Below are 14,589 nucleotides of genomic sequence, written 5' to 3'. Positions count from 1 at the left end.
TCGGATTCTGTGAAGTCCTCTGTCCATACCTGTGTAGCTTGTATGCTGATGATTTCGTAGGATAACTCCTCTGGCCTGGAGAGTGCTGCATGTCTGCAGGAGGTGGGAAGAAATGGGCCACACTTAGGGTTTTCTTCCTGCTAGCATGGCAAACTACCTCTTGATAATTTGGCAACCTGTTTTCTCTGCTTCATTTTCTGCCCTTTCCCATCACCTTTCTATCCCACCCCTACACTCGGTGCCTCTGCCAAGAATGTTTCCCCTCCCTCTGCTCTGCAATCTTGAGCCCCAGATCGGCTGCCAGTCCCTTCAATCCACGATGCAGTCTGCTTCCAAGCATGCCTGATGTGGCAATTGGTGACTTATGTTCTTCATTCTTCCACCAAGATGGGGGCATCCTGAGGACAGGCTCTAGGGCTTACATCCCATCTTCATGATCTCAAGCACTCAACACAGTGCTTGCCTCACACAAGAAGCTATTTCAACAAAGGAGGAATGTCTTCAATGAAGGCAGCCTCCATCTCAGATATGATTGTGAGGAGGATCACACAAGACAAGACATGCAAGGGATTTGTAAACTGTAAAGCTCTGTATACATCTTGAGTTACTACTGCTACTTGTTTTGAGTAAGGCTATCTAATCTTACAAACAGACATCAATTTCCCTTGGGTTAGTTCTTTTCTTTTCCTTCATTTCTCTTTCTCCCCAACCTCTGTCTTTCTGTCAGTCTTTGCAGCACTGGGAATTGAGACTGCACTTAGGGCTTCAAACATACGGGGGTAAACCACTCTACCAGGGTAATCACTGTACCACTGAGCTCTATCTCCAACTTCCTTTCCTAACAAATAGACTTAGTGTGATCACCTTGGCTTCTAATACTTGTTTAGTTGTGTTCTGCTAAATAAAACATTAGAACTTTTTTTGAATGACACTGGGATGTTTAGTTTGTCTAATCCTGAAAGATTCCTTAGGATTGTATTGAATTTGTTGGTATTTCATCTGTGATTTTTATATCTGTTTTTTTGTTTTGTTTTGATTTTCAAGGTATGGTCTCACTCTAGCCCAGGCTGACCTGGAATTCACTATGGAGTTTCAGGGTGGCCTCGAACTCACGGCGATCCTCCTACCTCTGCCTCCCAAGGGCTGGGATTAAAGGCGTGCACCACCATGCCCAGCTACATCTGTATTTCTATGTGCCAGTGGTTTGCAATTGTCATGCTTGAGTTCTTAGCACACTAAGTGTTTTTATATAATGTTACACTTGGTTGTAATGTAAAAACCAAGATGTGATTATGTATGTCTTATTTATTTATTTATTTATTTATTTTTTGAGGTAGGGTCTCACTCTGGTCCAGGCTGACCTGGAATTAACTCTGTAGTCTCAGGGTGGCCTTGAACTCACGGCGATCCTCCTACCTCTGCCTCCCGAGTGCTGGGATTAAAGGCGTGCGCCACCACACCCGGCTTATTTTGGTTTTTTGAGGTAGGGTCTCACTCTAGCCCAGACTGACCTGGAATCCACTATATAGTCTCAGGATGGCCTTGAACTTATAGTGATCCTCCTACCTCTGCCTCCCGAGTGCTGGGATTAAAGGCGTGCACTGCCACGCCTGGCAATGTATGTCTTTTTAAAGAATAGGTTTAGGGCTGGGGGAATGGCTCAGCAGCTAAAGTACTTGATTGCAAAGCCCAATGACTCAGGTTCAATTCCCCAGCACCCATGTAAAGCCAGATGCACAAAGTGGCATGTACATCTGGAGTTCATTTGCAGTGGCTAGAGGCCCTGGCGTGCTCATTCTTTCTCTCTGCTTGTGTGCCTTAGCCATTAGCCATCTCTCCAGCCCTGCTTGCAAATAAATAAATTAAATTAAATTAAATATGAATAGGTTTAAAGCATACTCCTCTTCTTCATCAGTAGTAAAGAGACTCAGCCGGAATCCTGGCTCAGGGCCACTAGGTTTCTTAATCTCCATTCCTCCCATTAGCCTGGCCAAGAAATTCAGCTCTTCTTTGGCCAGAGGGTTTGGAGCAATGCTTTCCTGTAGAAACAATTGCATGCTTAGTGGCCACATGAAGGTGATCACATTTCCTGCTGAGACCCCAGAGGCCCAGGGAGGAATTATAAAACAAGACAACACAATAACTGTTTGAATTATTTCTGGGTCTGGCTAAAGCATAGAAAGCAGGCTTAACTAAAAGAAAAATAGACGGTGTCAGCAGCTGAGAATCTTGCAATGAGGCAAACCAGAGACTTTCAGAGTTTGAAGTTGAGTGGAAAGCCCCAGGGACCCACACTTCTCAGACTACCTACCTCCTTGGAAGAGAAGACAACACTGCTTCCTCTTCAGTCAGTCCAGATCCCTCAGCATAGCCAGCACCTCTGTGGTCTCCAGGTGGGAGGGCACCACTCTGGAGGAGCGCCCAGACTGCCCTCTGGTGGTGATGTCCGGGAACACATCTCCAGACCATTACCTTCTCTGTCTTCCTTTATTTATTTATTATTGACAACCTCCATAATTATACACAATAAACCATGACCTCACTGTCTTTTTACCTGATTTTTACCTTCACTCTTCCCACCTGACTGCTGCCTCTCTAGCCCAGTAGCACCAGTCATTGAAAACACTTCTCGTTTCTTGCTTGAAACAAAGAACAAAGTCTAGTGGTGTAAGACTTTCCTTAATCAGGTCACAAAGTCCTGTTGTGTGAAACCTCAGCTGTCTTTCTCCATTGTTCTATGAGCTAGCCATGTGGAGCCAGCTTCCTGCCTGCTCCCCCAAACATGATGCCTTCCCCTCTGTGCTGTTAACTCACTCATCCTATCATTTCTTCTCTTATGCTGTTTAGTGTCTCACCATGTAAGAGCCCAACTTTCATGTCATGTCCTCTGAAAGTCTTCTGGAACCCTTTCCTCTGTCCTTATCCCACTGGACAGAACATGTGTTCTCTTGGCACAGACTACCCAGCGAACTCATCTTCCACCTTACCGTTATCTGCTTCTATCGTTGTCTTTCCCAGGGTACTAACTAACAGCCTCTTCAGGACATGACCACATCTATGGCAGTTCCTGTCCCTGGGTACCCAGCTGGTGGAAGCACTTCCACATTTAATAACTGAATATTCCATGATTTCTCTCATAGTCTGTAGCTAGCTAGTGAGAATTTGTAAAGATGGAATTCAGAGAAACAAAAACCCTTTACTGAGCTTAGCTACCATATTACTACATAGGGAAACATTAAAAGGGGGTATTTTGCTGGGCGTGGTGGCGCACACCTTTAATCTCAGCACTTGGGAGGCAGAGGTAGGAGGATCAGTGTGAGTTCGAGGCCACCCTGAGACTACCTAGTGAATTCTAGGTCAGCCTGGGCTAGAGTGAGATGCTATATCAAAACAACAACAACAATAAAATAAATAAAAGGGGGTGTTTATTTATTTTTATTTATTTATTTAGTTTTTTTTTTTTTGAGGTAGGGTCTCACTCTAGCCCAGGCTGACCTGGAATTCACTATGTAGTCTCAGGGTGGCCTCGAACTCAAGACAATCCTCTTACCTCTGCCTCCCAAGTGCTGGGATTAAAGGCGTGTGCCACTACACCTGCCTATTTTTAATTTTACTTTTTGGCTTTTCAAGGTAGGGTCTCACTGTGGCTCAGGCTGACTTGGAATTTACTATGTAGTCTCAGGGTGGCCTCAAGCTCACAGCCATCCTCCTACCTCTGTCTCCTGAGTGCTGGGATAAAAGGCATGTGCCACCACGCTTGGCATGCCTGGCAATTTTTATTATAACTTATTTTTATTGACAACTTTATATGTGTATACAATGTATTTTCATTATAAACCCTCTTGTTATCTTCTCTTGACCCCTCCTTGCCCCCCTTCCGCCAAGCCAAAGGGTGTGTTTTAATATTAGCAGATAACAAGTGCCGCAGACCTCACGGCACTAGTGTAGCGCTGCCTCCCGTGTCCCGGTATGTGGCTCCTACTTAATTATGGTGGTGAGCCAAGCTGAAAACTACCTAATTAGTCTGATGACTAGAAGGTTCCATGAAAAGCTACAATTAAAAACCTGTGTACTTTGTAAGGCTGAAATGGAGGAGATTGCAAACAAAGAGGGCAAGGTCAACTAGCCCTGAAAGTGGAGTCCCTTTTCTCCTATGCAGATGTCTTTACCTAGAAAGAATCAGGGAGCAGAAAAGAAGGAGGAAAGCAGATGCCCACCTGTGTCCGTGAGGTTAAGTCCTTTGATGTTCCAGCCATACGGGTTTCCACTGGCCGATTCACACTGTACCTGGTATCAACAGAGAATGGTGATATTATCCAGCCCCCTTTCACTGACTTCCTTTTAATTTGTAAATATGGTTCATTTTCTAAAATTTATTTTGAGATATAAAATGGACATCCAGAAAGGTACTGTGAGCACAGACTACAACTGAGCTGTTAGCATGGTACTGCTTCCCTAAGAGAACCCTCAGGGAAGGAATGTGAAAACACCTCCCTTTGGAAACATTAGCACTGAAAATATATACAGTTCTATGACGGCTGTTTCTGGACTTCCACTGCAGCCAAGCAGGGGCTATTTATCTTCCATGGCTACTCAACATGTCTCTCTCCAGCAGATGGACATGTTCTAGGTGGGGGCTCCTGAGTTCTATTTGGAAAGGTCAAGGACTGCATGAACTGTAACTACGGGAAAGGACTCCAGTGGTCAGCAGGCATTTTCAGAGCAGAAGACAGAAGTCAGGATGGCTTTTTTTGTTTTGTTTTGTTTTTTTGAGGTAGGGTCTCACTCTAGCCCAGGCTGACCTGGAATTCACTATGGAGTCTCAGGGTGGCCTCAAACTCACGGCAATCCTCCTACCTCTGCCTCCCAAGTGCTGGGATTAAAAGCGTGCGCCACCACGCCCAGCAAGATGGCTTTTTAAATGAAGTGACCTCCCAGGGGCCTGAGTGCATGGGGAGGAAGAATTTGCTTACATGTTAGTTCCAAGTTTCAAGACTCGGTCTCCATGCAATTCAAAAGAACCTTCTTTGGGGGCAGTAACATAGTTTCCACCATGGTGAAATTTCATTCTCTTCACTTCTTGGCCTTTGTCATTGAAAACTCTGAAACACAAAGTTTGACATGATGTAGTATTCTCCAGCGTTGGGCAGTCCCATCAGACAAAAAGGGATTCATGGGGCTTGAGAGATGGTTTAAGGCACTTACTTGGCAAAGCTTGACATTCTGGGCTTGATTCCCCAGTACCCATGTAAAGCCACATGCACAAAGAGGCACATGTGCTGGAGTTAATTTGCAGCAGCAGGAGGCCCTGGCATTCTCATTTTCTCTCTCTCTCAAATAAAATAATTTTTTTTAAGGGATTCATAGCCGGGCGTGGTGGCACACACCTTTAATCCCAGCACTTGGGAGACAGTGGTAGGAGGACTGAGACTACATACTGAATTCCTGGTCAGCCTGAGCTAGAGTGAGACTCTGCCTCAAAAAAAAAAAGGGGGGGGGGGATTCATGTATTCTTTTTTTTTTTTTCGTTTTATTTCTTTTCATTTTTTATCATGTATTCTTTTAAGATAAAGACACTGAGCTGAGCTGGGTGTGGTGGTGCATGCCTTTAACCCAGCACTTGGGAGGCAGAAGTAGGAAAGTTCAAGACCCTGAGACTACATAGTGAATTCCAGGTCAGCCTGAGCTACAGCAAGACCATACCTTGAAAAAAACAAAGACAAAAATAAGAAAAGAAAAAAGAAAGAAAGATAAACACAGTGGGTCGGAGTAGTGTAGCTTAGTGGTAGAGCACAAGCTTAGTATGCATAAGGCCCTGGGTTCCATCCCCATACTAACAAAACAAAAGATAAGATTTGATTGTGACAATCATAACAGTAACAATAATACTCACTGAATGAGGGATATGAGCCAAGTGCTATGGAGACACTTTTCTTATACACCATTATTGAATCTCACAGCAACTGTTTAATAGGTGAGAAAATGAAGCTAGGGAGGTGGATGGCTTGCCTCAAGTCCACTGCTAAGTGGCAAGGCTGGGGTTAGATCCTGACTGCCTTCCAGCTGAGCTTTCTAAAGACAGGATGGGTGAGAAGTGCCTCAGGGACTTGGCAGGGCAGGGCTGGGCTCTGTGTGGTGGACACATTCTGTCCCCCCTACCCCCGCACTCCAAACACTGCCAGTAATGACTGTGGAGAATTTACCTGATGAGTCCAGGAACTTCAGTTCCCCAGGGGACAGGCCCAGATACTGGCAACACAAAGCGACCATTTGAGTTCTGAACTTTGTCCTTGAGAAATGTGGACACCTGGAAAAATAAAGTTAGTATCTGTTTTCTTTTTGTTTGTTTGTTTTTTTGAGGTAAGGTCTCACTGTAGCCCAGGCTAACCTGGAATTCACTCTGTAGTCTCAGGGTGGCCTTGAACTCACAGCAATCCTCCTACCTCTGCCTCCCAAGTGTTGGGATTAAAGGCGTGCGCCACCACACCTGGCTAATATCTTCTGAGGATGAAGTGTACAATAGTTTGAGGATGCTCCCTGGTGAGCTGGGGACCCTCAGAGAAGAGCACTCCATAACTGACACATAGTGAGGGTGGTTTCTCAGCCTTGCCACAAACTGTGCAGGTGAGTCATGTTACCCCATTTTAAAGAAGAGGAAGGGCTGAAGAGATGGCTTAGTGGTTAAGGTACTTGCCTATAAAGTCAAAGGACCCAGGTTCAATTCCCCTGGACCCATGTAAACCAGATGTACAAGGGGACAGAACCATCTGGATGTTCATTTGGTGTGCCCATTCTCTGCCCATTATCTCTCAAGTAAATAAAGAAAAATAAAATATTAAAAAAAGAGAAAGTCCTCTATGTAGACTTCCAGAAAGCTGGAAGAAGCCATTCTGGATGCAGTTCAATAGGAGAGAGAGAAATCACCAGTGAAGATACTCAACAATGGACACTGCAAGCCTTATATTTTGCCAGCCAGACCAAATGAACCACTGGGTGCAATAGTGGCACGCCTGTCATGGTGGAAACCAACAATTGGACTGGAGGCCTGCTCCATGGGAGGGAATACATCCCTGATACTGAAGACCTACAACAGAGGTAGCCATGATCCCTAGGGGTATAACATCTGCTGCTGTCTGGCTAAATGTATATACTATGCTCATCAAACTGCCCAGTAAGCACTTCTCTTAACATTCACACCCTTATATTAATGCTACTCTCACTTTTGGTAAAGAATCTTCTCTTTTCAGATGGCAGTGACCTTGGGATGACTCAGAAGGCACCATGTTGCTGGGAAGAGGTGACAGAGGAGTGCTCAGCACTGCAATATCTCTATCACACCTTCCAAGGCTCAGGGTCCATTGCAGAAAAGGTGGTCGAAAGAATGTAAGAGCCAAAGGAAGGGGAGGACTCCTTACAACATGCTCCCCCAGACACAAAATGGCCTGGATATCCATGACCTCACAGTGCCTGACACTACCTACACAAGGCCATCATAATAGGAGGAAAAGATGATGACATCAAAATAGAGAGACTGATTGAGAGGGGAAGGAGATATGATGGAGAATGGAGTTTCAAAGGGGAAAGTGGGGGGAGGGTGGGCATTACCATGGGAAATTGTTTGCAATCATGGAAGTTGTTAAAAAAAAAAAGAAAAAAAAGAGAAAGGCCGGGCATGGTGGCACAGGCCTTTAACCTCAGCACTTGGGAGGCAGAGGTAGGAGGACTGCCATGAATTCGAGGCCACCCTGAGACTACATAGTGAATTCCAGGTCAGCCTGAGGTAGAGTGAAACCTACCTCAGAAAAAAAAACAAAACAAAACCAAAAAACAGAAAATGTAAGAGGCAAAGGAAGGGGAGAAGGAGGGTTTTGCAATACTGTCTTCCAGACACAAAGTGACCCCAGTATTCAGTATTAGTATTCGGTATTCATGATCTCACAATGGGAAGGTATGGTATACTGTCTATATGTATGGAGGTTGTCAATAAAAAAATTTTTTTTTTCAAGGAAGGGTCTCACTCTAGCCCAGGCTGACCTGGAATTCACTATGTAGTCTTAGGGTGGCCTCAAACTCACAGCAATTCCACCTCTGCTTCCCGAGTGCTGAGATTAAAGGTGTGTGCCACCACACCTGGCTTTTTTTTTTTGAGGTAGGGTCTCACTCTAGCTCAGTCTAGCCTGGAATTCCCTATGTAGTCTCAGGGTGGCCTTGAACTCATGGTGATCCTCCTACCTCTGCCTCCCAAGTGTTGGGATTAAAGGGTGTGTGCCACCATGCCCAGCTAAATAGTTTTTTTTTAAATTAGTTTATTTTTTATGAACAACTTCCATGATTGTAAGTAATATCCCATGATAATGCCCTCTCTCCCCCCACTTTCCCTTTTAAACTCTACTCACCACCATATCCCCTCCCCATCTCAATAAGTCTCTCTTTTATTTTGATTTCATGATCTTTTTCCTCCTATTATAATGATTTTGTATAGGTAGTGTCAGACACTGTGAGGTCATGGATATTCAGGCCATTTTATGTGTGGAGGAGCATGTTGTAAGGAGTCCTACCCTTCCTTTGGCTCTTACATTCTTTCTGCCACCTTTTCTGCAATAGACCCTGAGCCTTGGAAGGTGTGACAGAGCTATCGCAGTACTGAGCACTCCTGTCACTTCTTTCCAGCACCATGATGCTTCTGAGTCATCCCAAGGTCACTGCCATCTGAAAAGAGAAGGTTCTCTATCAAAAGTAAGAGTAGCATTAATATATAGGTATGAACCTTAACAGAAGTGCTTACTGGGCACTTTGATAAGCATAGTATATACATTTAGCCAGACAGCAGAAGACATTACACCCCTAGGACTCATGACTACCCCTGTTTTAGGTTTTCAGTATTAGGAATGTACTTCCGCCCATGGAGTAGGCCTCCAGTCCAATTAGAGGGCAGTTGGTTTCCACTATGACAGACATGCCACTATTGTGCCTGTTGTCTTATTTGGCCTGGCTGGCCAAATGTAAGGCTTGCAGTGTCCATTGTTGAGTATCTTCACTGGTGATTTCTCTTTCTTCCATTGAACTGCATGCAGCATAGCCTTTTCCAACTTTCTGTCAGCTGGTCTACATGGAGGATGTTTTCAGCTCAGCTCCAACAGGATTTCTCAGTGGCCTTGCAGCCCAAGTATGTGGAATCTTTAGCAATAGGGTCTTACCATCTATTCCTGGTGGGAAACCAAGGGCCTCGGCGATGGCCTGCAATGTTTTGGGGGCATCAGGGTCGTCCCTGGCCAACAACTCACTGAAAGGTATCCCATCCCTGGCACTGAAAATTTTCTGGTAACAATCTATGGCTCTTGAGTGTTTCATTGTCCAAAAAAGTAGGTTTCCATATAACTCATTTCTACCCTCTTAGATTTTGGTTAGCCCTCCCTTCACCTTTCCTTTACTCAATATCTTCCCCTGACCTCACTTAGGCCTTTTCATCCCCATTAATCTATTCTACTTACATATATAAAAAGTTTTTTTTTAACATTTATTTATTTATCAGAGTGAAAGAAGTAGAGATATGGAGGGAGGAAGGGGGAGAGAGAGAGAGAGAGAGAGAGAGAGAGAGAGAGAGAGAGAGAGAGAGAGAGAAAGAGAGAGAATGGGCACGCCAGGGCCGCCAGCCACTGCAAACTCCAGATGCATTTGCCCCTTGTGCATCTGGCTTATGTGGGTCCTGGAGAATTGAACCAGGGTCCTTTGGCTTTGCAGGCAAATGCCTTAACTACTAAGCCATATCTCCAGCCCAATACAAAGTTTTAAAAAAGTAGCTGTATGAGCCTTGTAAGCTCCTTTTTTTTTTGGGGGGGGGGGTTCGAAGTAGGGTCTCCTTCTAGCCCAGGATGACTTGGAATTCACTATGTAGTCTCAGGGTGGCCTTGAACTCATGGTGATCCTCCTACCTCTGCCTCCTGAGTGCTGGGATTAAAGGTGTGCGCTACCAAGCCCGGCTCTTTTTTTTTTTTAAGTTAGGTCTTACTCTAGCTCAGGCTGGCCTGGAATTTACTATGTAGTCTCAGAGTGGCCTTGAATTCACAGTGATTCTCCTACCTTTGCCTTCCAAGTGGTGGGATTAAAGGTGTACATTACCACGCCTGACAACAATCTTGTTTTTAACATAGATTTCTATAACACTTTCTCAATGCTGTGCTTCCTCTACCCTTATATAGCTCGCTTTCAGAATGCAAATCAAATTATGGTACCACTCCCTTTAAAATCTCAATACTTTTTTTTTTTTTTTTAAACTCTTAGAACTCTTTCCTTAGGCCCAAAGCTAAGTCAACAGGTTCCAATTTATTCAGACAGGCATCTGCTCTGGCTAGTCAATGCCCATGGCTACATATATGTTGCATTTATTTTGAGCATCGCTCCTGCCTAGGAGATGTGCTCTAGTCATAAGGGCGTGTTTTTTTTTCCCCCCAAGGAACAATGTTTTTATTGTTCTCTTTCCTTTTTTCTTTCTCTCTTGTTCTTTTCCTTCTTTTTCTCTCCCCACTTCTCTGTTTTCTTTCTCTCCACCTCTTTGAAAGAGTCTCATGTAGCCCAGCCTGGCCTTGGAACTCCCTACATAGCCAAGGATAACCTTGAACTCCTGATCTCCTTCCTTTATCTCCCAAAGTGCTGGGATTACAGGCATGCACCATCATGCCTGATTTATTCAGTGCTGTGGAAATTGAACCTAGGATCTTGTGTATGCTAGGCAATGGAGAAAATGGGAGGAGCAAAATCCATGCTGGAAGGGAATGAGAGCACTGAGAAGGGTGAGTGGTTAGACAAGCCATGCCACTAGGAGGCCGCTCTGCTGAGCCTCTAGGTAGCTGAAGGGGTTGGGGAAGGGGTGACTAGGACAGTTGTAGCTAACTGCTGAAGCTCCCACATGCAACTGGTTTTGGTGCAGTCTCTGTGCTGGCCACAGTGCACATGAAGGATACCTCATGTTGCTTGGTTACTGGAAAGTACTTTTGTAAGTGCTTTGGTTAAACAATGAGCAAGGTGTTTAATAAAAAAAGAAGAAAAATAAAGCAGATTCCTTAATTTGGTTGGCTTTTCTAACAAATCTAAAAACTATCAAGACTATTTTGAAAACAGAAATCTATATAGGCAATTATAAACTACAGCTGAGCAGACATAGAAAAGCACCCAGATATTACACATCATCAGCAGGATACTGCCAAGCTGTGCCATTCCTACTCTCTGGGCAAACATTTTGTGGTTTTGTTGCCTGTCCAATTAACAATTAAAGCTTAATATATTTTCTTTTTAAAAATTTATTTGTTTGAGAGAGAGAGAGAAATAGGCAGGGAAAGAGAGAGAGAAAGAGAGAGACAATAGGTGCACCAGGGCCTCCAGCCACTGCAAATGAACTCCAGATGCATGCACCCCCTTGTGCATCTAGCTTGTGTGGGTCCTGGGGAATCAAACAACTTGGGTCCTTTGGCTTTGCAAGCAAGCACCTTAACTGCTAAGCCATCTCTCCAGCCCCTTAATATATTTTCTGATTTATTACATTTTAACTATTTTGCCATAGAATTATGATTAGGCATGCCTTTGCATTATAATGAATTTTATCTGGTCAGAATTGAAAAATCAATATGGCTATTGGTATGACTGCCATCCACAAAATATGCCTAAATATGCATAGCCTTGATAACACTACTAAGCAGAATTTTTAGTATGGTAAAATTGATTTTAAATTTGTAATAACACTTAATCTTATTTGTACTTTCATATTTTCACATTCTAATCCATGACTATTAGAGATTTATATTCATGTATTCTTGTTTCACCCACAGAAAACAAAATTATTCATGAGAGTTAAAAATAAAATAAAATTGGCATTAGAATAGAAATCTATTTGTCTTCCATGGCTCAGGGAAGGGAAATAGAACCAGGCAGTAAACATGACTCTACTTCTCTTCTTGATTTTGGGTTTCTTGTGTGACTGTGTTACACATGCACAGGTATGAAGTCCCAAGTGTGTTGTCCCTCTGCTGTCTTTATCCGCCCCATAGTTCCCCATTCTCAGGAGGTGCCGCTGTGACGTTTTTGCACATCCTCCCACAGGTGCTCTGTGGCACACACATAGAAGCAAATATACACGTTATCCACGTTATGTGCTGCTTCAGCTAATCTTCCTGGCCAACTCTAAGTTAGGTCTTGTCACTTCTTTTCAGAGAAAGAAACTAAGCCTTAAGAACAGGAATTTGGGCTGGAGAGACGGCTTAGCAGTTAAGGCATTATTTGCCTGCAAAGCCAAAGGACCTTGGTTTGGCTTGATTCCCCGGGACCTACGTAAGCCAGATGCACAAGGGGGTGAATGTGTCTGGAGTTCATTTGCAGTGGCTGGAGGCCCTGGCGCACCCATTCTCTCTTCCTCTCTCTGCCTCTTTCTCTCAAATAAATAAATTAATTATATTAAATAAAGTTTGTTTTTTTTAAAGAACAGCAATTTGCTCAAGGTCACACAGCTAGTGCTAGAGTAGAATTTAGACACGAGAGTGTCTATACCAGAGCCTGGGCTTGTTTGTGATAGCATGCCATCTTCCCATCTTAGATTGCTGAGCTATGGGAATGACGAAATCCTGTCCAGGACAGACAGGCCTCCATTAAGTTCAGAAATATGTTTTATAAAGCTAGGGTATAGAGCTGGGCGTGGTGGCACACAACTTTAATCCCAGGACTGGGAGGCAGAGGTAGAAGGATCACTGTGAGTTCGAGGCCACCCTGAGACTACATGGTAAATTCCAGGTCAGCCTGAGCTAAAGTGAGACCCTACCTCAAAAAACCAAAAAAAAAAAAAAAAAAAAAAAAAGTAGGGCATAGATTGTTTGGAGTAAGCAAGGCAGGAAGAGAGAGGGCCATTTGGGGGGAGGAATAGCTTGAAGGAAAGAAAGGAACCAGGCTGGGGTTGTAGCTCCATGATAGGACCCTTGCCCAGCATACAAAAGAACGCGGGCTTGATCCCAGGAACTGAAAAACAAACAAACAAACAAAACAGTGGTATACACCTTTAATTCCAGCACTTGGGAGGTAGAGGTAAGTGGATCACTATGAGCTCAAGGCCACCCTGAAACTACATAGTGAATTCCAGGTCAGCTTGGCTAGACCAAAACTCTACCTTGAAAATAACCAAATAAGCAACAACAAAACAATACTGGAACCCAGGCTAGGTTGCTGGTGGGAGGAATGGAGGGCGGGGGGGGGGGGAGGGGCTGCAGCAGGGTGGCCCCTGTCCACATTAGGGGCACTTGGGTGCAGATCAAAGAAGGGGGATCTAAAGGTGACACTGGGTCGGGCATGGTGGTGCATGCCTTTAATCCCAGTGCTCAGGAAGCAGAGGTAAGAGGTCACTGTGAGTTCAAGGCCAACCTGAGACTACATAGTGAATTCTAGGTTAGCCTGGGCTACAGCAAGACCCTACCTTAAAAAACCAAAATCAGGACTGGAGAGATTGCTTAATGGTTAAGGTGCTTGCTGGCAAAGCCAAAGGACCCAGGTTCAATTCCCCAGTATCCATGTAAAGCCAAATGCACAAGGCGGTACACACATCTGGAGTTTGTTTGCAGTGCTCATTCTCTATCTGCCTCTTTCTTCCCCTCCCAAAATAAGTGAATAAATAATTTTTGAACAAGGTGACATTGGCTCTGAGGCCAGAGAGGAAGGACGGAATGGCAGGAAGGCCGTGTCCTCCATAGAAGTCGAGTCTTGAATTAGTTTAGTCAGATAAATGGAGTTGTAGGCCTGGTGGGCATCCTCATGGAGCTGCAGCAAGCAGGGGAAGAGAGGCAGCTAGGGGAAGGCAAAGGCAAGTGCACAGTAGAGGTTTGACTCAGATGTTACAGGCAAAGGAGGGGTTGGCCAAAGCAGAAAGGAAAGAGGTCCCTACAGAACCAAGGGCAGGCGGAAGTAGGAGGAAGAGGGCTTGGAGAAGGGGAGAGGAAGGAGGAGAAGCATTGAGTCAGGAGAGATGAAGGAAAGCCAGAATGTGATGGAGTGTTGAAAACCCAGGGAAGGTGAGCCATGGAGCAGAAGCAGCCTCCTGATAGGGTCTGATGCTGGGGAAGTCAGTGCTGGTCAGGCTCAAGAAAAGGTTGGAACTGGGATCAGGCTAGTGCCTCAAAAGCATATTTTCTCTACGGAAGCAAGGGATGAAACCAGTATTCAAAGCAACTTCGGAGGCTGGGAAAGAATGGTAGCATCGTCTCAATGGTGCTTAGGACGACTGGAAAGATGGTTCATCAGTTAAAGGCACTTGTATACAAAGCCTGATGACCTACGTTTGAGTCCTCATGTAAAGCCAGATGCACAAAGTGGCTCATGTGTATGGAGTTTGTTTGCAGTGGTAAGAGGCACTCATTCTCTCTCTCTTAAAAAAACAACCAACTGAGCCAGGGATGGTGGCTCGTGCCTTTAATTTCAGCACCTGGGAAGTAGAGGTAGAAGGATCATCATGAATTCAATGGCAGCCTGAGACTACAGAGTGAATTCTAGGTCAGGCTGGGCTAGAGTGAGACAAATTGGCTTAGCAGTTAAGGTATTTGCCTACAACGCCTAAGGACT

At 44.6% G+C, this 14,589-nt stretch overlaps 1 protein-coding gene across 2 annotated transcripts in view; it reads right to left on the bottom strand.

Moving 5' to 3' along the window:
- Positions 1-14,589, bottom strand: part of Oscp1 (organic solute carrier partner 1) — a 46,127-nt gene that overhangs the window by 513 nt on the left and 31,025 nt on the right. For both annotated transcript variants that reach the window (XM_045150327.1, XM_045150328.1), the window contains 5 exons: positions 6,204-6,307; positions 4,974-5,102; positions 4,218-4,287; positions 1,900-2,039; positions 30-93 (listed from right to left, as the gene is read on the bottom strand). In XM_045150327.1, the coding sequence (XP_045006262.1) occupies positions 30-93; positions 1,900-2,039; positions 4,218-4,287; positions 4,974-5,102; positions 6,204-6,307 (507 nt within the window). The remainder of the gene's footprint in view (positions 1-29; positions 94-1,899; positions 2,040-4,217; positions 4,288-4,973; positions 5,103-6,203; positions 6,308-14,589) is intronic.

Source organism: Jaculus jaculus, chromosome 5 (genome assembly GCF_020740685.1).
Source record: "Jaculus jaculus isolate mJacJac1 chromosome 5, mJacJac1.mat.Y.cur, whole genome shotgun sequence".
Lineage (NCBI taxonomy): Eukaryota > Metazoa > Chordata > Mammalia > Rodentia > Dipodidae > Jaculus > Jaculus jaculus.
Note: the sequence above shows the minus strand (reverse complement) of the source record. Positions and strands in the feature narration are given on the sequence as shown.